At 41.5% G+C, this 24,496-nt stretch overlaps 2 protein-coding genes and 1 non-coding gene across 6 annotated transcripts in view; 1 reads left to right on the top strand and 2 right to left on the bottom strand.

The window, feature by feature from the left end:
- Window positions 1–23,902, bottom strand: part of LOC145436198 (uncharacterized) — a 33,823-nt gene extending 9,921 nt beyond the window's left edge. Inside the window, exons 1-3 of one of the 4 annotated variants that reach the window (XM_080313550.1) lie at window positions 23,777–23,902; window positions 15,925–16,518; window positions 13,626–13,740 (exon numbers count right to left, since the gene is read on the bottom strand). In XM_080313550.1, the coding sequence (XP_080169676.1) occupies window positions 13,626–13,740; window positions 15,925–16,467 (658 nt within the window). In that variant the 5' untranslated portion in view covers window positions 16,468–16,518; window positions 23,777–23,902. Of the gene's footprint in view, window positions 1–837; window positions 3,129–13,625; window positions 13,741–15,924; window positions 18,073–23,742 lie in introns of those variants that run through there. The other 3 variants (XM_080313549.1, XM_080313548.1, XM_080313547.1) reach the window with 3 other exon arrangements.
- LOC145435413 (uncharacterized) overlaps window positions 1–24,496 on the top strand; it is a 428,570-nt gene that overhangs the window by 222,782 nt on the left and 181,292 nt on the right. The window lies entirely within an intron of this gene.
- Trnal-cag (transfer RNA leucine (anticodon CAG)) lies at window positions 13,881–13,963 on the bottom strand. The gene has a single exon. It is a non-coding gene; the product is annotated as a tRNA-Leu (tRNA).

Genomic DNA, 24,496 nt, shown 5'->3' with positions numbered 1-24,496 from the left:
ACTGTTATAGATATTCATTGCGATATTGGTTTGTCATCAAACGCGCAAGGCTAGATCCTTCCCAAAATTAAATATTGATTTAACTTCCGATAATAAGTGCACGGCCTAGCGCCATATTGTTTCCTGCGCTTTTGAACCATACCAGCCGGATATACGAAACGCGCGTCTATTCTGTAGCAGTTGGTCCTCAACTCAATAAAGTCAGGATTTAAATAATTATTTCCGTCGTTAGCACAGACCTCTATCTTTTCTCAGGCTGCATTAGTAATCTTGGTAATATTAATTAACTGTCATAGTTGATTTCATCCGGTACAACTACGTACAAGCGTAGAAATCTTATTATGTACTGTTCCGCGAAGAACATATTCACACCCCAGAAAGTCGTATACACGTAAATCGAAGTTGCATTCCCGCAGGCAATAGATGCATTGGGTTAATTCACACGAATAGCTACTGATGTAAAAGCTGATATATTTTTACTAGTAAGTACTTCAGACTTGACTTTTACCTCATCCTATGATGGAAAAATGGGAAATCTACGAAATCCGTTTGCACCATGAAACATCCGCGTGATGGACGATTTGCAATAAATGTGAGTTCGCCTAAAATGCCGTGATTATCGTGTAAGGTATGATATTGAGATATCTAAGATTGTTAATTCCACGCCTACCTGACCACTGTGTAAGAGATCCAAGATAAAATATTAGGTGGAGTCGCGCTAACTCGCTGTAACACCGGTTATCTAGCGAATTGTACCAAAGAACTTGACATTGCGCCTCGAATATATTCAAAATCCGACTTGGAAACTATAGTTTTCGAAACCTGCCAGCTTCGTACCTTGCGAGTGTCGCGTGTCGGTGGACTCGGCGCAGCTTTGCGGGGACGCATCGTCCCGAGTCTCGGGCGTGTCTTTAACCTGCGTCGTCTCCGTAGCTACCGCGTCACCGTTGCTAGTATCGAAGCACGGGTCGAAATACTTATCGGGTTCTAACGGCATTTCGCGACTGTCTTCACGAGACCGGGTGCTGTTTTGCAAGTTCTGTTCCGAGGGGCACCGCTGTTTCATTGAATTTGGCTCTGGGTCGGCGGGCTGCCTGCAATGTGGTCGTGTGCTACCTGTATATGAGTTTGTGTTTTTGCTACAAGATGATGTAGGATTGTCTTTCTCCACTGTTGGCAGACTGGCTGCTTGCGCGACTAGCGATGCCAAACCGCTCCCGGTATAAAACGAAGGTCCTTTACTATGATACGAATAGCTATCTTTACACGAAGACCCCATCCATTGCCTTCCACTGCCGCATCGCTGTGCTAAAGAAAACGGTGACGTCATGACTGACGTAGAATTTGGTGAAGTAGGAAGCGCAGCTGACATAGGCGGAGATCCGGTCAGTCCAGATATAGCGCTTGATAACGGAGAACCATTAGGGTTGGTTACATTTGAACCTGGCGACGTGGACGGTGACCCGCCAAATAGTCCTGTAACGTCACTATTGCTGCTGCCCAGACCGCTCATATATCCGTTGTGGTAATACGGATGTGTGTGAGCGTACTGCGACGCGTAACCGTACGTTGCGGCTTGCGTGGGGCCGGGGTAGTGGTGGTAATGCTGGTGTGCTGTCAAAGCAGCGGCGGCAGCTGCGGATGAGAAGAGTCCGTCGGAACGGTAGTCCATTGCAGCGAACACGGTGTCTAAGCAAGCTGTTTTCTAATCAGTGATTTATAGTACAGAACCTGTTGCGTACAAGACATATTTTTTACGGTCTGTCGTACATAAATTAGCTCATACGCCCGGAAGTAAATCTGGCGGTAACACTTTGTATCGAATTATCACCTAGTGACTGAAACTGACAACATATTCGACTACATGTACGTAATTCTGACTATAGGTATGTAATAATCGGGTACATGGCTACAACAATGCGTACGCAAACAAGACCTTCTGTATCTCAATGGTTTCCAAACTGTGGTCCGCGCGCCGCCTGGGGTCCGTACAGAAGTTTGCGAGGGCCCACAATGAGAATTAAATCGATATGAGAAACAACAACCGAAACTTACTGGATGTAGTACACGGCATGAGAGTTGCGCTATCTAAAATAAACCCAACTATGAAGACTTAATTTAACCAAAGCAACTATACAAGTACACCAAACGCTTGCCGCATTTGATAGTTTTGACTTTTTCCTTCAGTGGGGCGGTTTTGCATTTCCCTATGACATTCTTTGGCTTCTATAGGCAGCCACGAAATGCCCAAATAATTTCAATGGGTCTACCAGGTAGCCTAAATGCTCAGAAAAGTTTGGGAACCAATGCTCAATGTCAAGAATAAGACTTGCTCCTTCGTCACACTGTGCTCCAATCGACCGATAGAACCAATAAATCGTCATCCCCTCTTTTAAGCAATATCTCAACGCGTAAATGCACATTCCGCACCAGTGCCCGTATACTTGACACTGTGCTACTTGTAGCGTATGTAGATAACCAATCATCTTTACGAGCTAGAGTTCGCAAGGAGAGTATTCACGAAAATCATCACAATCCCTACCTCCCGAAAACTACGCCATACGCGACTTTCCAGCGTTTCTATATATTCGGGTGGGAATATTTTTTCTCTTTTTTTCGTGCGCCGGTGTCCATACTCATTGTAAAAATATAATCAAAAAGGATATTCGATCAATCTGCGTTGTTCTCCGGCTTCGTTTATTTTTTCAAGCGATCGCGCGCGCCTCGTTTCCCCCGAAATCTGCACTTAATTCCCCGATTGGTGATTGAGACACCTCGACCAATATGCGAGGGCTTAAAAGATATCTAATCGATTGTATATTTCATCAGTGCATTACGGTTTAATCATCGCGCGATGCCCTCTTCATCCACGTTATACATGGATGAATTATGTGCGTATATTCGAGAGGTATATGGGCGGTGACCGGTGGTTTTTAATCCATGTCGTGAGTGTGGCACCGGCGATATAACAGGCAGTCTGGTTGGTTACCAAGTAGGCATCACCTCTCACTTATATCCACTTCGATACAATTACCCCGAAACCGTTTATACATAGCAAGGTCTGCATTTTTCTTACAGACTAGGCTGTAAATCACCTTTAATACGAAGAAATACTACAGGAGTTAAGATACTATACGGATTTTACAAAGTGCTAATGCCTCCAGTTTGAAAATGTTACGGATTGGAATAGGACGATATAAATACGAAATGAACAGGATATCATATAAACTAAATACAAGGATATCTTTTGGTGAAGCCGACCTTTAGTCTCAATTCACTAAAATGTGAGACTCGGTAATTTCACACCGGTGCAGATACCTATAAGACTCGGTCGCACATTCAAGATGGCGCACACATCGCTAGAAACTATGTAGCCCTGTGAGGAGCTCCCACCACAGCAGACACTTAAAGGAAAAGTAGAAGGCATTTAGACCAAAAATCTTGCTGTTAACAGCACCCTTAATATTTATGGCGACACGAAATGCAAAGCATGCGACAAAATTTAGAATTAGAAGTGGACTACCACAAGCTATGCATTCTGTATTTTAATTAATTTTAGTGCTGGAGAAGTGGTGACTGATTTGCCTTATTCTACGACTGATTATCGCTCTTTCAATTATCCAATCACAACAGCTAGGAATTTGCTAAAAACTGAATTTCTTGTGGACTACAACAGTTATCGCCAGACGTTATAGGGCAGGTATTAGCTCCATGATATGGTATCATGTGGCGCAGACCTTGGATACGTTGCAAGATTACAGTTCTTCGGGCATTTCGGCTATTCCTCGGGTATGCAGTCGGCGTAGAATATAATTCAGATACCCTGAATGGTATTCCCCACGGGCGCGTTCAACTGAAATAGCCCGAGCCGTATTTTGACTGCGTCCATTTTATCTGGACTTGCGCGGCTATCATCGACGCGGGCGTACGGCCTATCAAATATCACTAGCCAACAGATGCAATGCGTTGGATGCTGGGTATTTCTCAAGTTGGCGTAATTGTTGATTTGTGTTCATAGCGAGATTAGAAGGTATGGTATAGTTCATTAAATGACCGCGGATTAAGCGTAAAATTACCGTGACCGTGATAACGCTGCAAGATCTACTATACTTCGAGGTCTTAAATTTGGGATCATCCGCGTACTTAATAAGCTAAGCCGTGAACTATTCATGTTTCTGTGACGTAAATCTGACTTTTAAGTTTCACGACTCAACACAAATAAGCCTGTGAAGCTGTCTTACAACCTGAACCAACGACGTCTTTGTATAGGCTGAAACCCCGACCAAAAGGTATACGCAGTACCTCGTCTAGATAGCAGTGATGGTCAATATCAAAGTTTGGAAAAGTAATAGGCTACTATCCTCACCACTCTACCTGCATTTCTCTGGTATTATATTTTCATCTCTTGCTGACACATTGAACTCGAATAGTATTTATGAAATTCACACATATTGCAACTGTGCTAATACTGTATGTAGTTAGATAGGCAACTGCACCCGTGATTAGCTCAGATCCAAAAAGAAAACAGCTCTCCGCCAAACAATTCATTATATTATCCTAGCTACTCTTGTCAAGGAAACTAAGATAGTCGGGAGCGCTGTATCTTGATTTGCGGACCGAAAAAAATATGGTGGTCGACTCTTTGCCGCCAACTACCGGACAGCAGAACTGATTTCGTCTACGGCCCATACAGATTTGTGTATTGACAGCGTGAAGTAGCAGGCTTCAGTCGATAGTTTTCGTGATCGATTATTGATTTAATTGTTGCTGAATGCTGACAACTATGCCCTCATAGACGCGTCTAAGCGTCGCGGGCTAGCCTACACGTTTAACTAATCGAAATTATCCGTGATTTGTCGTCGTATTATTCGCTTTAGTGTTAATTGGATATTAGAAAATGTTATTCATGTAATATGCAGAGGTGACCAAGTAGCTAGCGTTGGTACTGAACTAGAAGGCAAAGGAATGCCGTAAATTTCTACTCGATAAAGCGTATAATCAGGGATTTTGAAGATGTCATACTTCAAGTGCAAATAGCAAATGAACGTCTTAGAGAACAGTGGATCTCAGCCGGGGGTTCGCGCAGCATTTTCAGGGGGTCCGCGAGACCTTTAAATATACAAAATGATTGATCGCCTGATTTGTAATTTTTTCAATTAGGTAAATCACGAAACTGATTTGCTTCATAACTGGTAAAACTTCTCAACTCACATTACAAAAATGGCCGTCGGAAATAAAATATTCTACCGTGCAAACTTATGATAAATTGACAGCAGCCTAATGATACAAACATATTTACTGCTATTTGAAGATGTCGGGGATTGTGAAAAAATAGAAAGTTAGAGTAGTAAGGTCAATCAGGGTGACTTCGAAATGTTTACAAGTTGTCAGTCTCAGCAAACTAGTGAGCACTGGCTAGAAATGGAAATTTTTGATCCATTCTCTTTTGTAATATAGCCTACATGAACACTATTCAAGAATAACTTCAAGATGAGCTGCTAGATAGTAGTGCGGGGCATGGACCGGAGCCGGATCGGATATCCGGCCGGATTTTTTCAATTTTGGTCGGGCCGGATCGGAGCCGGATCAGTATTTTTTCTGCTACGGCCGGAGCCGGATCGGAGCCGGATCAGTATATTCTTGATCCGGCCACAGCATGACTATAGTAACTTCCGACCACAGTGAGAAAATAACCGAGCCATATCTGTAAAATCACTGAGCCATGACCAAAATTTATGCTAACTCATTCAATCGCAGCATTTATTATATGACTAAGCATTTATTACCTCCATCATCCTTGTTTCCACTGTATGTGGTCGATGCGGTCTCCTTAGCGTGCAGTGAGATGGCTGGTAATCCTAGTATTATAGGATCATCGAAAATAGCAAAAGCCTTGTATGAAGAAGGGAAAGCAAACGCGGTTGATGTGAAGGGAAATAAAAGTGAGGTGTGGAAGAGTTTTGCCTTGCCAACTGGCCCTGGCACCAGTGAAGTGAGGAGGGCGGTGACTACTCAGGATTTGTTCTCTGTCGGCATGGTGGTTTGACATTCAAGCATGAGAGAAAGAACAGTGGCACAACACATTAAGCCACTCATATCAAAACCAGATGCAGTGTGTCGAAAGTCATACCATCAGCGGGCCAACGTTCAATGTCATCCTTTCTGACAAAAAAAATCTGCTCCGCTTCCGACTAAGGCCGAGGTACAATTGCTCAAAGCAGCCACATCATTCATTGTAAAGGATTTGAGACCATTCCGATCTTCAGAGGATGATGGTTTTGTCGAACTTGCTCAAACATTTATGGATATAGGGTCCGTGTATGATCGAATGAATGCTGAAGAAATAATCCCATCCAGACATACCGTTAAAAGGGAAGTTCTAAGCCGTGCTGCACTGGAGAAGGAAAAAATTTCTATCATTGTGAAAGCGACTATTGGCGAATATGGGATGATTGAGCTCACCACGGATATGTGGGCTGATGTCAAAAGCAGACATTACATGTCACTGACAGCCCATTACATTCGCGAAGAAAAGTTGCACTCTGTAGCAATATCTGCAACAAAGTTTGAGGAGCAGAAATCAGGTGTAAATCTGCTAAATAAAATATAGGAATGTTGCACTGAGATTGGACTATCTAGCTCTATGCTAGACTTCTGTTATTTTGTAACAGATGACGCAAGCAATATAAGATCTGCACCGACAACACATCAGAGACTGACATGTGCTTGCCACATGTTGCCGACTGTCCTGCAGCACACGTTACAGCCCTCGATGTCCGTGCATAGTCACTGCCCTATAGTTCTGTCTGATACTGACATGATAGAAAAAGTTTCTGATACAATATCTCGTTGCAAGTCGTTGACCGCATATAGTCTACCTTGTCATTTTTAATTCGATACCAGCCTGTGAGTGTAGTTTTCATATCCCATACAAACCTGTGAGTTTTTGTTACCATGTAGCCTACCTTGTCTTTTTATATTCGATACCAGCCTGGGAGTGTTTATGTAGTGTTTGTGTAGTTTTCATATTCCATACAAAGCTGTGAGTTTCAATGCCATGTTTCTTTTTTTTGAATATAACCTGAACCCATTGCCTACTACTGCATTTGTTGTTAACTGGAAATAGCTAGTCGTACATGAATATTATCGGAGTTTTTTGGATCGGATATCGCTCATTTCAAGTATCCGGCCTCGGAGTCGGAGTGGAGTCGGACCAGAGGATTGTGGAACAGGATCGGAGTCGGACCAAATAATTTGTCGATCCGCCCCGCACTACTAGATAGCAATGGTTAGGCTGGACGTTCATTAAAAAATCTGTTTCTCAATTTTGGTGCGGGTGTCGTCGGAAGCGTTACCAGTTAATATTAAAATAGCCACCAACGATCTTTGTTGAAGTGGATTGTCAGCACACCAATAAATGCACCAGAAAAATTAGCTTTGAAATAAAAAAAATCAATGCAATTTCTACATAATGCATGATGTTATTTATAAGATATGTAATTTTGTTGCAGTTTATCACTATCCTACAGATAAAGTTTGGACAAGTCATATCACGGTCGCACGATAATTGAGCTAAATTTGAACCAAAACTAAAGGGGGTCCTCGGGGTCACTGACGGTCAAAAGGGGTCCGACAACAAAAAAAAGGTTGAGAACCACTGTCTTAGAAGCACGCAAGAAGAAAGTGGTATTCATATTGAAATGAACCCCAATATTTTTGGCTGACACACGTCAGGGGTAATTGTCAGCACGTAGTAGAGATACAATGTTCTTTTGAATTCTCTGCTGGTTGCTGACGATTGCCCCTGACGAGTGTCAGCCGAGACTATTCGGGTCTATTTCAATATGAATATACTACTCAATTGTATATTGAAGCACTGTACCCCTAAGAAGCTCTTCAGAAATTAAATTTGGTCGAGGGGCTCATCATGGGTGGTTGGTTACATTAGGTGATGTAGGATGTATCTTCGCGAGTAAACTGACTGAAATCACTAGAAATATAAGCGACATTCGAAAAGATATTCAGTTACCATCACACAGCGGCTATTTCACCTAATTGTTGTTGATATTTCACTCATAACAATGATTCGGACGTATGTCAAAACTGCTGTCGTACCCAACGTAGGACAAGTAACTAGTGTTACCTACCAAACAGCTAAGTGGAATTGGAGAAAGTCGCCTAAAAGTATAACGACTTGAAAAGCAGTGCAAGTAAGCAAATCCAGCTTCAGCACTCTGGAAAAGTAGAGGTAGGCCTACTTATTCACTGACCAACTCCATCAACAACTTCACCCGCTTACCGAGGTACGCGCGTCGCGCATGTTGCCTCGGATTCGTAATTTGAGCGGAAATTATACACACGGAGTTGCGAGGTTATAGCGATACCTGGCGGATATCTGATCACATTTTAAAACCGGTATCGTTGCCAGCGTTACATCCATTTTACGGAACCGGCATCCCCTTGATTATAACCAAGCAGGTATGAATATTCCGCACCAAATACTGACTATGATTTGTTTATGATCAGTTTATCCCCCTAACTTTCGACTTGCGCGTCATAAATGAGAGAGTCCTTAAATTAATACGGGATAAGGAGATTATTAATAGAGGTGGATGAAGTAGTCATCGTTGGTACTAAAGAAGCCGTATAGAAGCACATATGCGAGCCCTACTGTTAACTACACGGCTGAAAACTGATGAATAGAAGTTAGACTAGTTTGAAATCATGACCCCTTGAGTGCGTAGTGCAAAGCCCCTTGATAAATGCACATTGCACATTGCACACCCGTTGCACAGAGAGCTTGGGATCGCATTGCTAGATTGTTCAATAGCGCCATCTAGGGTGTAAAGAATGAAAGGTTGTGCAATGTGCATTGATCATTTCACAACTCTTAGTTCCGATATTACGTTGGGCTATGAGCTGGGCAAATGGGGATGTAAGTGTCGCAATTGCTCCAGAATCTATAATAGCAGCAGCGTTGTTTGCTAATCGGTCAGGAAAAGGAAGGCGAAGTAAGGTCTCTTCGTGGTCGGACGATAACAAAGCGGACCTATGCAGGGCGGTTAAAAGCAATAGTTTTCATAGCAAGAATGCTTGGTTGCTATCTGTCACTACCTGCACTCAAAGTGCCTGGATCTATTCTACATGTGCTTAGAATGTTTGCAGAATGAACTGAGCCCTAACAAATTCAGTCCTCGCGCAACATTGATGCAGAATCCTAATTATTTAGGGATAAACACATGCTAGTAAGGACACATGTCAAAGTCCATATAAATGGAAATTGATTGCTATATGGATATATCCTATTCAACCGTCTTTTTTGGTGCCAGTTTCTTGTCGAATTGTTTTACTTTGTTTCGAGGGATTCTGGGAGGTACACAACTTTTAGATGTAGCCTAATTAATTAGTATATTCGTATTGAAATAAAATCAAACACTCGTCAGGGGTAATCGTCAGTAGGCGAACTACTAGAGAATTTGAAAGAGCAGTGTATAACAACAATCGCATCACCAAATATGTCGTCGTCGGCATAAAATTTCGAATCGTCGGGGCGAATCGATCGCTTCATCTCAATGTACTATTTTTAGATGGTACGCGAACTCCTTCAGTTGGTACGCGAACTCCTTCAGTTGGTACACTAGGTTGGCGTATTTTGATTAAAGTCGACGCTAAGGCGCACGAATCGATCATAATATTTACAACGGTGCCTATCCGTTACATCTCCCGTCCTTGCTGACCCAAACATTGAGACAAAAGAATCAGAGAACTGATGAGCACTTACCGAACTCGAAACGGAAGTCGAGGTGCGGCGATTTAATGCCATGAGATTTTCAACCAGGAGCAATTTTATAAAGCGTGTACGGACCTGAACCAAAGCCGCAAATACATCTTGCCACGGTGTGTAAGTTATGAAAATAATTACTCGTGAATACCTTTTGTACTCCTATTTGATGTAGTTTTGATCTAGCTTTGGAATTGTTACTTCTACTTGTTGTTGAGTAAAAGGGTACGGCGCTACTTCTACTTCCACTTGACTTGTTTGGCCAGATTTGGTCATATATCACTTGCCTATAGGATTTTTCTCTATTCATAACCAAAGTATCTTGTTGCGCCTAATCGACGAGATGAATGATATCAAATCAAGTGGCTGAGTTTCAAAATAATTTAATTATCCGGTAGTCACAATATTGTAATATTAGACTTATATATTTTCGGGTCATTACGAATGGGGCCACCTTAGTGGATAAACGTGGTCAATTATTTGTTCCCAACAATTTTCCTGACTTGAAATGTAATAACAGGTCCACATTCGACATATTAATGGATTTACCGTGGCCGAAATCCGCCAATGTCTCGAGAGTAATCCAAAGGGATTTAGAGCAGACAACATGGATAAATCGCGGCTCGTCATTAGAGATTTTATTATCAATATATACGCTTATGCTTGCGATGCAATTGCTCTCAAATCTACATTCGATGATGTCACGACACTGGTGAGATACATCGATAGGCTTGCACGGATTTTAGCAACTGACAAAATTAATGAAGTTGAACGTTGGCTGAGGTTCTATTGCGTGGGTGCATTCTCCTCAATAGGTCGACCTCTAAGTGTTGATTATGATGGAATCCGTAGCGAGGATTTTATAATTATTGTATTACATATATTATAGCCGATATCGTTTGTGGTGAGCAATTCTTCCCTAAATAGTACAATTCGTATACCTCGGATAACAAAAATGTCTCGTAAGATTTGGAATTTTTAGAGTAGAGTCTTCCGATCATACATCGGACTCTTTCAAACCGGAATTGCGATTTCGTCTCTCCCTAAAATCGGGTCTCTGAATCCCACTGCCCATGGACGCTATATGCCTATATGTACATATACGATAGATGTTTACTTGAAAGAGATGTAATATGATATGAATGTTTATCATGGATTTTGCTGGTATTCGAAAAAATAGTATTTGAATTTATGTTTCTACATTTCTCACTTCCGCAAACCTAAAGCGGTCTACAATCTCTAATGCTATTTTCATAGCACGGGTATTTCCAGTAATATTCTAGGATTACCGTACATATTCATGCCATTATGCAAAGATGCAAAAATAGAAGTGCGGTAATCTCGATAGTATATCTATGTGTCTATTGGGATCGGGTAAGTGGCGATTTACAGCGACGCAACTGGCGTTATTGGAGATATACTGACGAGATGTGGCAGTAAGCCGATTTAGCGGGCTTTATTCGGGCTCAAATGACACATTACAGTTATAGCATTGAGTTCAAAATATGTTGAAGTATCTTTACGGTAAAGATCATTTGATGATACAATAGACAATCTTTTTGTGATACGTAGAGGTCACACGACACCATTTATATCAAAATTCCCGCAGTCCCGGTATTTACTGGTCATGAATGATTACGGGGCGGTAAATAATACAGATTTATGTTTGGTCACGGTATATAACTATATGATAAAAAAAAAATTAGGATTTATATTAATTGCGTTACTGCGCCATTGATAAAAGCTAGGAATCTTGGAAAAAATGATGTCGATCCATCAATTTCTGCGTTATTACGATTCTCAATCCCCTCCACATAAGCTGACCATGAAAATGACACATAGATGCCCGACATAACAAATTACTGTTAGTTTTCTGAATATACACGAAGCGACTATACACAGTTCCCTCACTATTCATCAGTTGGAGTAACTATATTACATTCAATTTGATGATACACTTATTCTTTGTGGGTATATAAATGAATTCATTCACTCTCAACGTCACATTATACTATAGGTAACAACAATCACCTGTAAGGGAACAATTCAAGGTGCAAGTCTAACACTTGTGTATAGGAAATGACACCTATAGCCCGAGCCCGAGCGAGGTAGACTCCAGAATTCCTACCCAAGTGTTGGAGGTTTATCTGGGCTCCTCCTCCCCATCTCATCCGTGTAACCGGTGTCTTATAAAAGCCTAGAATTGGGCCATGATAAAAGTCAGCATCTACAGAATAAAAATAAAGGAAATTAGCCTGGTGTAAATTATAATAGTAGTCCACAGACACCATGAATACCCAAAACAACAATAAAAACCTTGCTCGTACGCATTCCAGGAAGAGTTGGAAATACGGAAATAGACGGGACAAAGCATTCAATATGTTGGTTACAAAGTATGATTTTTTCACCACGAAACCCCTGTTCGATTGCTGGCTATATTATAATGTTCGCTTTCGCGCAAAACCACGCCACTCTGATATTACAGGTATTATGTTATTATCCGAAGCAGGAGAAATATGCGTTACTAAACGGCTCTCGACAAGCGCGATCATACGGTACATTTACCTAACGCGTTCTTCATATATATTTCCGACATCGTCTGCCGTAAATGCCAAGGATCGTCGCGGTGGTGGGTGGTAAACTGCGGACGAGACAGCGGCTATGTCTTTGTTTTACAATGGGGACGTATGAATAGACTATGTAACCGGCAATTTTCATCGCTCTGTCCTATCACATTCTCTTTCCGTCGCCAATTACGGAATTGTTTATCGGAAATAATACCCCTGTTTCTGGGTTATGTGGCTCTCCCCACCTCAATTACGTCGGCCATTTTACCGGGGCGCACCACGCCTTTCAAGTGTCCGCTGGCCACTCGGAAATTTCGGCGAATGCTCACTGTGCGGAAAGTGAAATTACTACCCACGCTGTTCTGTAATCATATGTTTTCTGCCATACATATCAACGAGTTTCAGTGCTTTTCGTTTTAAAAACGGATTGGCATGGCATTATACTTCCAGTTACCGTGTTTTGCAATAGTTAAAATAAATCTAAACTATGAACGATTTGAGTTCATAGTTTGAATGTGTCACGGCTACCGCCTACTAAGCTCACGAATCTGCTTCCGGCGCCGACATAGAGAATGTGAAGTCACATAACAATTCGCTGCATATGAACTACTGTAGCAGCGCACGGCAAATAAGCAGGGTTTCCATTAGCCGGTTTACATAGCCAAATCGTTGTAAAGTAACCGTAGACCACGAAAATAACAGATGATATGGTCGACTTTGCTGCCAAATTGTCTGGCGATATAATACACCGAGTATACAGCGAATGCGCAAAATGGCTTTGTAAGCGTACATTCGAACGCGTTTGCGACTACGTACCAATATGCCTTCAGTTTTCCATGATATTCGAAAGCAATACCACCGCTTTTCGAAATACGTAGGCTTGCCTAATCAATTTTAATAGTCCATATTCAAGCTCATTTTGCCTTAGAAACTGTCGTGTTTGCAACAACTAATGTCACAACAATAAACATATATAATAATAATAATAAATCTGTGTAGGCTACTTCATAAACGTTTCGAGAAGTGTCGGGCCTACACAATAAATGGCAATCTCCTTCGGACATGAACCGAGGGAATTTACCCATGCTGCGCATTTAGGTCATAAAAAAGTCCCGTACTGTGCTTATCTGTTGCGTAAGGAAGAAAAGATAAATCTGATTCACGTGTAATACATTGACCTCAAGAATACTTGATGTAAAGATGAGTTTGTTGACTTTTTATGCGGAAATGCATCGTCGAAAAGAGTTAGAACTAATCGTTAGCGAGATTGCTCTTACCAATTCTTCCATTCGGCTCCTTCTTCAAGAGCGGCTGCGTGGTGGGCGAGTTGCCAGCCGACGTTACATCTTTCGATTCCGGAGATAGAATGCTGATCTGCGTTCCTGTATCAGACTGAAATCAAGGCGTATTGAGTCAAAAGACATGAAATGAATAGAATGAAGAACTATCGAAGTTGATTCTAATCATTTCACCCAAAATAGTATTGGTTTGATATGAGAATAATAACATTCGACAATAATATAGCACAAACGTGACAGAAGTGGGATTCGAACCCACGCCTCCAGGGGAGACTGCGACCTGAACGCAGCGCCTTAGACCACTCGGCCATTCTGCCTCGAGAGCTTCGCGTTATTTGATGTAATATATTCCTTAAGCACTAACATTAGTAGCATTTCGTATATCGTTGGACTGTATTGTCGGTGGACTTTTTCGTGTGAGCTGGTTTTAATGCTTGTTTAACTCTAGCTGTGCTTAGCTACTCATATCCCTGTAATTGTAATGTTGATCGTGTTATTGATCCTTTTATACCATGATACTGACTCAGAAATTTCTACTCATCAAATATTATAAGTCTTTCCGCAGCACATGCGGTCTTTCGAACAATTGCGCGTGCCACAGAGTGTTTATGACATTACTTTAGTCGTCCGATATAAGCGAGCCAGATTAGGTAACGATGAATGCAAGACCTATTTTAGTATGCACCAAAATTGCTGAGACTTTAGTTATGACAAGTTAGTTTGACCTCAGTTTCTAGCCAGGCAAAGCGCGAAAATACTTCGAAGTTAACCAACGAATTCGGTCGATATCATAGGTACTTTCGTAAATAATGGGTCGCATTTTAACTGCGGTGCTCAGATTGCAAGGACACTAGTCTTCGGCGCCTGGATATATCAATATCGAAGGTTTCGGCTAACACGCGTCGATCGACTTAGGTCACAGTTTCATAGACAACAATCATTTCGGGAGCTCACTCACGAATTCGCGTGTTGAGCAACATTTGCTATATCTTGATGTGTCATAGCTAGGAGATGATGAGCGCCAAAATAGCCGTCTGACGAACTGCACGTGCACACGACTAGACTGCTAGGTGTCGAGATAGCGCAGTGGTATAATCCGCGGCTGCAACACCAATGAGTGCGGGCTCGAGTCCGACCGAGGTCGACTTCCGAATTCCGATACCTAAGTGTTGGAGGTTTACCTAGGCTCCTCACCACCACCTCATCCGCGTCAGCGGTGTCTTACAAAAGCCTAGAGGTGGGCCGTGCTATAAGTCGGCAGTTACGGAAAATAATAAGAATGTCGGCCTGGTGTAAATGACCATAGCAGTCGACAAACACCATGAATACCCCAAAACAAAACCACTAGACTGAATCTCAACAGCCTCAGGCGATACCAGTCTCAATATTACGATAACAGTTGGACTCATTTCTCTAAATTAGGCGTATTTTCAGTATTATTTTTCGGGATTGGTAACAAAAGCAAGAGCGACACTCAATCGTGCGAAGCGCGAAGAGAAATAAAAATGTACACATATTTACGAAAAGTGCGGAGGTAACATGGCGCCTTTCACCTTCCCCTGGCTACGACAATGCGCTCAAACTGTTTTATCAGTCATCAACATCCTAAAGTTCACGGTCATCATATTATTGGTTGAACTATGAACTTCACACTAAAATACGCGGGCATTTAATTTCTGATAATATAACTTATTTCAAAAATAAACGCGCGAGCCATAGTGCGGACTATAGCTCGGGTTGCATTTAAAACGAATGGTTGTTTAAAAGAACTTTGTCTAAAACCAAAATCTGTCCACCCCTGCATCCAAACGGATTCATACGATATTTGGTTGCCGTATATACATATATTTTGGGGATTCTCACATTATATGCAAGAATTTAGATCCCGGTGAATCACCCGAAGCGCGAAATAACATATAAGAATAATAAAATCTGCCCCAAATGACTTCAATTTACGCTGATTTACGAAATAATTTAGGGTCGTCTGCGAGCTCTGTCCATTTTGAAAACTTGTGTTACAAATTTTGTACCATACATGGTTTGCATATGTCCTGTGCGTCATCTTATTTGGCGTACCACGGGTGTTGAGGGTTGCCGACCGCCATCATGGTCTATCAATCAACTAATCAATTAATCAATTAATCAAAAATACGCTTGTGTATTTTCATCCACTCAAACCACACAATGTAGCCTAAAATGCGCTACACAAGAATATGGAAGATTGGATGGCATGATAAATCTATTCAGGAATCATTGCTTATGATCCATTGAAACTAACCTGTAGTGCGTCGTGTCCTCTCCTGGGGTTGGGTAGTGGGTATTGATCTTGCCTGCTATGGTTGCCCTGATAAGAGTCCATCACAGTATAATGCCGATCAGGGACCAAGGATGCTCCTCGGTCATAAAACGAATCTTGAACTTGACTGACGTACTGGGTCGGGCATGGTGTGGAATAGCCCGACGCATGCAGAGGCTCATAGCCGTGATAACCGGAGATCAAAGTCCCGGATGTTTGTTCCTGCTGAGTGTAGGGGTATGATTGAGATCGGGACGTCGCATCGCGCGTTGCTTCTTGCTTAACGGATGTTTTCGACAGACTGACGTACTCCGGTCGACTGTCTTCCTTGCCGTGGTAGGGAGCAGGATGTGGAATTTTCTTGCTGGTGTCGACGTAGTAGGGATCACTGGTTTCGAGCTTTATGTTCATCACTGTGCGATATGCATTGCTGCTACAGTAGCCATTTTGTTGAGAGTCGGAGTAGGCGGACTTGATGCTGCCACTAATGTACGGGGTGTCAATTTGCGTCGTGGTCGAGTCCATGTCTTGCCTATACACTGAAGTAGACTATTGGATGGTGAAGGATATAGTCTTCTGAAATGAAATATTGATATTTTTGTGATTGGAGTGAAGATGTGAAGTGGGGACACGATATTTAAACCCACATAGGATGTTAGAATGGGTAGTTTTTTTAAGAACTGGATTTGGAGATCTTATCAACTGGTTTTCGGACTACGAATCTCCGAGAGATGAAGTTTTGATCATATTTCGCATGCGGAATTTGGAACCATCACAAATTTCATTACCACGCTGTCGACGAATTCTGGTAAAATAAGGAATGCGGACATGGTGATGAGGTATATTAGCCGAATTAGGGATGGATTGAATTGACATCCTCATCCTACACTGGTTTTCGACAATATATAATAAATCCACTAAACCAGCTTTACAATCGTTGCGTTGTACAAGCATAATGAGGTATTCAGTGGCGTGATCACTTTTTATTATTCTACTCCCCTTCATTTTGTAGCATTACAGCTATAATTCAGGATGAGAGAGAGTTATTTCTGAACATATATTGAATATGGTAACTAAATACTACAACACAGCGAAAGATTCCGAGCAGCATGATCATTAGCATCAGGTATACAAACAGGGCGAGGCTGCCTAGCATCACACATACTCCAAATTCACCATATGCATACTAAAAGACAATGCTATATCTTCCTAATTATGCCTATGTCACCGACCCGTGTAGATCCACAGATACGCGCCTACAATACCTTTACACCAGATATAAAACCGTTAAGTCCCGTCGCCGGGTTTGTATGCTGTATAATCCACGCGGGCTCAGCAGGACAAAACCCTACAATCCAAATTCGGATCTGCACAGTGCCACGCTAGGATCAAGGTATCAAAGTCGGATTTTTACCTCGTACTTCTTAAGTCAAATATATCGAGATGCAACTGTGCTAAATGGAAACAGCAACTCACAGCAGTACTAATTATTCGGTAATCAGAAGAAATTTCATCCTGAACCTGTATGCTGGCCAAGATTCGGTAGACAATAAACTGCCAACGTGGTCCGTTATTTATATACATTCTGGTTTTCAATAGGAATGTAGGTTGGGGAAACCTTGTATGGATGTTTTTTGTCGTTCGAGAGAAAACGCCTGGTTTCTAGTCCCGGCTCTCCATCTCTGCGCGTTTACTGTTGACGCCATTTTGTTTCAGACACTATGAATTGGGGACGAAATTCTGTTGGTACTGACCAAGTATATACCAGGAAATCTAGCAAATGTAGCCTACAGACACTCCGATTTATTTTTCGTAATTTCGTTTCATCCAATCGTGATCAAACTATAGCAGCCTATTGTCTTGTCAGAGAACCGATCGCAATTTTCATACGTATAATAATTCTAATGGATTATCGACTATAGAACCTAAGCTTGTCAAAGCTAGTCAAAGTCCCTAAACCAAGTAGTAAGTCATCGAGATATATCGCTAATCGCCATAACTTTATGTAAATGATAACATGATAACAATTCTAAAGTCAGCTCAATACAAGATCGCGAGCGTATCCATAACGTCACCTTCACAGTTCGCCACATGCAAACTACAAAAATGTATTTAATCGATCGAATTGAACTTGAACCATCGCTGCATTTTTTTAAATTAATTATAACAATCCGCTGCCATTACATCGTTTACCATTAAGAAATATTACAATATCCACATTCGACATAAGTCTAATCGTACCATTATAAAAATGGCATTTAACCTACAAGACTGCGTATATTTATATGCAGCCTACCGACTGTAACTATTATTCTCAGGGTGGAATTTTGTATGGTTTGTATCCAGCCTATTTCCCTAAATGCTTCCCACAGCTGTTTATGTCGAGATTTTGCAGCAACAACGTTCCCGTTAATATATATATATATATATGGCAAGGTTCCTATTTAAATTCTTCACCCTAACAATACTGGAAATATTCAATGCTAAATTATGACATGTCTGTATCTTGTGAGTGTGTAAGATTACAGATTAGTTGGATTAAGTTGGAGTCACGGTAAACAAGAATCCGGCTTTTGCTATTCAATACAGAACAGATAGCAAGTGTCGTTGCAGATACTGATATAATTATCGAATACATTTACTCGTCAGCCGATATTTCCCCAAACTGTAAGATTACGGAGGTTACTCTATATTCAATGAACGACTATATCTAAATGGCTTTTTGTATAGTCGTTTATAATCTCTCTGCGTATATATTCCCTAAACTACAATTTATTATATAACGTAGTCGTTCACCATCATATACCTTCGGCCCTAAACCCCTTACCAGAGGTCACAATACATATTTTGATGATCATAAAATATACACAGCTACTAAAATTGCGCCTTTCGCTGTGCTGACCACAATAGCCGACCCAAAATGAAATAATAATTAAATTATTATGGGGCTATACAAAATCAACTCAAAATCAAATGATTATAGTCCGACCATGCGGCTTCATTGTAGTTTCCGTGGTATCGGTGTTATTATAATCAATGACATCGTGTGTGACAGAATTTTGCCAAACCGCACCATTTTTAGTAAATTTATTACAAAAATTTTAATGAGTCAATGACTGACAGCCAACAGACAGAAGCAAACAATGCACATAACGACGAAAATCAAGGTTGTTAACTGTGCCACAGAAATGCATATAGTTATATAACCGAAGACAATGAAAATAAGTAAGCATCCCTTTATATAGGCATGTTTAATTGTTTACGTATATTCTAACGAAATGAGATTGGAATATATGTGAATATTATAATAACAGTAGATTTTGAATAATGAATGATCACTGCTATCCGTTCTATATGATCAATATTTGAAAGAAAAATATATACAAAAAGGTAGGTTGGCCTTTACGCCAAACAAAAATTCCCAGAGTTATGCCTCAAGTCATCATCCACATGCCCCTATATCGTGCTACACCCACGTTGAAATCTAACGCACCGACAAAGCACTTGCGGCAATGAAAGGCATAAATCCATGAGTATTCAGTGGGAAACCGACAGATATCATATTCCAGTCACCTGTTCCAAGCGGGGTCTGTTTCAAGCCAGATCCTACCCTCGATACCTAAGTACAGGAAATAGACAATAAACGACATCGAAGGGCTAATAATATCCCGGTTATAATAAAGTCGCTAAGTGGGAATTCGTACATCAATATGGGAATCGAAGTCGTATTACAGCCTCGGGTTTATGTCATCCATTGCTCATAAAAGTCGCTTTTCCCGCGATATTTAGTCATCAGCCAACAACCTAATCCTGCAATACAGAGTGTACCGTTGAGTAGGACATAGCAGGGCGGGATAGATAAATGCGAAACTGATTTAAGTCCGTAATTCTTTGTTTACGGGTTGTTCATATCACCGTTTAGGCGCAAGTATGCTGACGCCCTGACGGTTTGCTTTGTGGGAGGTCGGTTGAATTACAAGCGTGCGAGGCGCTTTCCACCTCAGGAGTTTTTCGTAGCTTGTAATTTAATTACCTTGCAAAAAATATTTACAAATCCTTGTAGGGCTGTAGGCGGACGGTTGGTGACATCACTGATTGAAGTCTTTTTACACGGCACGTCTCGCGAAAAATGTCAGTAAATTGGCAATATGGTATTGGCTCGCGAGGTTTTTAAAACGAACTTCTGAAAAGATGTTACATGTGTTGTAATCTGCGAGATTTGCGGGACACAAAAGCCAGACTATTCCGTCCCAGTGGTCCATTACCAAAGCCCTTTTCGCAATTCCAATTACAGTTACCGATGCTCTTCAAATATCTTCCCATAAATAGTAGCAATATGTAGCATATAAGAATATATGTATGACTCAGACATACATGCGGTATTTAGAATAGTTCGAACTAATTTCTACTACACGGACAGAAATACCGCAGCAAAATTGAGATAACGCTATTTATGCAGGGGATTTTCACATTTGACCATACATCAATCATGTATACTGATATCCATCACACGGTTATATCTTGAACATCAAACATATAGGTTGCCATTATAGTTCAACCCATATAGAGTATATGGAGAAATACAAACGAAATTAACTGAAATCTTCCAGTTCACAGATAATATCGGTTGCTACTTTTACAAAATGACGAAATTAGCAAAAAATTAGAGGATAACACCATTATTCCTCATCTAACTGTACAATGTATTTAATACGTTATTACTCTGGTGCTTATAACTTCATACCTATTATTGAGATTATGATAGCACAAGCAACTAATGCAACTGCTGTGTGATGAGTATAATTCCTTGTAGAATTCTTCACCGCCAAAATCTTTGTGAGTGGTATGCATAGCTTGGTAACAAATTACGAGAATATACCAATAGTTATGATGGCTCTGGTATCAGCGATATATATACAGTAAGCACATATGTATATACGCTCGCACTATCAATGATTCCCGATTTAATCGACTGTACTGCTGTGTTGACATATACTTATTCGTGCATTAGCGGTCCCGTTGTGTACAAATCGTGAACATTAACTGTAAACTTGGATCACTCAGGAATACTTGAAGTTGTCGAAATATCATTAAGACTCGAAATATGTCGATACCTTGTGAGAATCCATCTTTCAATCACGAGCCGGCGACACAGCTCAACGTAAGTGCCGCCAACACGGACTACTTCACGTGCACTAAGCTTCTTGTATGTTTCATACGCAAGTCTAGTCTTGGCTTAATATCCACTACTCAGCCCGACTCCACTCTGGTCATAGAGGTATTATCCCTCAATAGGCCAGATTAGCTTTTCGATTTACAAAGCAACTACCTGCCCCGGGATGGCGTGACGACAGCTTCGAATTCGTGCAAGACGCCAGCCGCTCGCTGAGTGGAAAGGTTTTGCGGGCCGATCAAAATGGGCGAAATCGCTTTTTATGGTTTCGATACAATATTTTCAAACGCTGGTACGTATTTGGGCGCAGCGGGTCGTCTTTGATTTCGGGTTTAGCTCGTTTGCCGCGACTTTCATGTGCCGCCATTTTACTTTGTGTCGACGCAAGCGTTTGCCAGTGCCTATACTCACAGGATGGCATTGAATATTGATTGATTGAATCAATGCAAACAGAAAATCAAAAACTCAAAGACCAAGCCCATCCCTTAGCTCAGGGGCGGGCAACATACGGCCCGCGGGCCGGATCCGGCCCGCCAAGGGATTTTGTCTGGCCCGTGGACACTTTTTCGTCTTGCATGATAATGTTGGCCGCCGGCCCCAGTCTTCCGAGATTCCCCACTACTTGCTTATATACATCAAATTTTATTGACTGTATGATATTGTGCAGCGAGCTAGGGTGGAGCTTATGCGTAAGTTCGTCGAAGCGAGAAGACTTGCATTATCGGCATATACGATGTACTGAACCCTAATGTAATTTGTGGTAAACATGGTGTTTGTCGACGACAATGGTCATTTACACCAGGTCGATATTTCTTATTTTTGATTCCATAACCGTCAACTTGTAGCACGGCGCACACTTCTAGGCTTTTGTAAGACACCGCTTATGCCAGGTGTCGCCAACTGAAAACGGGTCGCGGGCCAATTTCAAATTTCGAGGCCGCGGTCCGCATGAATTCAATATCGAGATAGACAGGCCACACAGTTTAACAACCACGCTATCTCGTCACATAATGAACCTTAATGCATTGATATCTTGGTGAATCTGGGGTACCGGGCTTATTGAACGCATTGAAATCTTAATGAAGGATTGCACCGTGTGTTTATTGATCAGAGAGAAGCAGACATGGTGGTACCTGTATGACAGGGGTGGCCAACCTGCGACCGTAAAAGCAAATTTGTGCGGCCGTGGACACGTAATTCAATTGGTAGGTGTTGGTGGCCGTCGACATGGAATTTGAATTTACGAATTGACTCCCGATTTCTTGAAAGATTTTAATTATTCTTGAAATTTTCTTCGCGCAGGGCGCGATTCAATGCGACTTAATTTTTCGATTTTGATATAGTTGCGCACTTTGCAATCAGAGCCCCACAGTATAGTTGCGAACAGATGCGCCTCATATAGAAATACCTGCTCGGAATCGTGTGCTCCTCACTATACCGACAATCCTGACGGGAGGTAAAGACATGCAAAGAACAGCATGCAACAAAGTAACTAATAATCATTGGCATGCCGAAAGATGCATCATCATTCATAACCTATGCCCCAACTTTTCGAAAACAGCCCTCCATCAACTCTACCGGTGAATCTGAACACATGGGATGAGAAATAATATGTAAAACTACAAATTTTAATGACGAAATTCATGAATGAATCTGAAAATTTTTTCGCGCTTGGCGCGACTATGAGAAGCCTACATTATTTATTAGATTAGTACGGAGTTCACCGGAAATGGACATAGTCACTTTAACATGAGTATTTGGCGTCCTGCTAGTTCATTACTATTCCCTGGAATGCGGCCGTAGGCTACATGAGTAGTCGAAATGCGGCCGTGACTGGCAAAAAGGTTGGCCACCCCTGCTGTATATGACAATGCTGTTCTCAAATCCACATTGTCTTCGTCATTATCGGCGAGAAATGGGTTTGAAGTTGCATTGCTGTCGTTAAAATACATTCAACAAATACGACTTATTCCTTCTATACCCGGATAAATGGGCGAATAATGTATCGATTCAGCAATCCGGCCGCCAAGCACTTAGTTTTCCTATATCCGGCCCGCCGACTGGAGAAGTTGCCCGCCCCTGCCTTAGCTGGATCCCATCCCGATCCGACTCCGTCAGATAAAGTACTGATAAAAAATGAGAAACTACTGCCGGATTCCCAACCCGACTCCAGTCCATGCCCTGCTCTAGTATATAGCCGGACCGGAGATGGTGCCTATTTTCAGAGTTTTATCCAGAATAAGATATAAGATAATGTGTATCTCCTATCGATAGAACACCACCTTTAATCCACTATTGTCCATATCTTTGGCAGAGCGTATGCAGTTTTGGAGAAGTAAAAACAATTTCATTCTTTAAAACCTGGATATTATTCAGACACTAAGATTCTGTTTCAGCAAGCGGACCTGAAAGATAAACTAATCAACAAAATGACGAACTGTCGAGCCCACATACATCAAGGTAATGAATTATGTAAATCAACTCTAGTGAGCGAATTTTTAGCGCCAGAAATTTTGATTCCTCATCTGGTAATGAAGCGTTATCTAACACAATGTTCTAAGGGTTGTTTCATAGACCATAGTCCCCGTATTATCGCAGTTGGTATACTCGAAAATTAACGAATTTACCCGAACAACCTTCAACCCAGGTTTTGATGCCTACCGTCTGATCCAATCCACATTTGACCTTTCGCGAGCTATTGCAATCCTGAATATTTCGATGTAATGCTGCAATGCGCGGAAATCGATGTTACCGCTATCTAGTGATGGTAGCACCCAGAACTAGGAGGGAAAAGAGAGGCGACACATCACTACAAAGGCATGGTTATTGTATATTTGTATATTTCATACTCTACCGGTGCGGTACATCCCTCCAAATCCAGCGAGCGGCATTTTCCTCTAATCTTCTGCACGACTTGTGGCTGTAAAGGTGGTCGGGGATATTGTTTCTAAACTATGTATTATATTTAGGTCCTACGTACCTGCATCGTGCCTTTGTTCGGGATATTAAGGGCGAGCCAAACGGGAGATAAGAGACATGCCAACCGTGACCTCCTAAATTCAATCGTGTGCGCGTAATTACGTCGGCGCATTTGCCTAACAAACGCGAATATTGGATGAGCGTATAACGATTTACATAAATTGTACTTTAATTGGCCACTTTTCGAGTTTTATTCAAATTAGAAATCAGAGTAATGTGATGATAATATACAACTGCATACAGTACAAAAATTCCAATCTTATCCAAAACGAAGAATGTGTATTCGTGATTAACACCTATACCTAAGTGTTGGAAGTTTATCTAGGCTCCTCCTTGCCACCTCATCCGCGTAGGCGGTTACTTACAAAAAGCCTAGAAGTGGGACGTGCTATAAGTCAGCAG

This window comes from Botryllus schlosseri, chromosome 3 (assembly GCF_051294905.1).
Source record: "Botryllus schlosseri isolate E-star chromosome 3, Bs_hap1, whole genome shotgun sequence".
Taxonomy (NCBI): Eukaryota; Metazoa; Chordata; class Ascidiacea; order Stolidobranchia; family Styelidae; genus Botryllus; species Botryllus schlosseri.
Note: the sequence above shows the minus strand (reverse complement) of the source record. Positions and strands in the feature narration are given on the sequence as shown.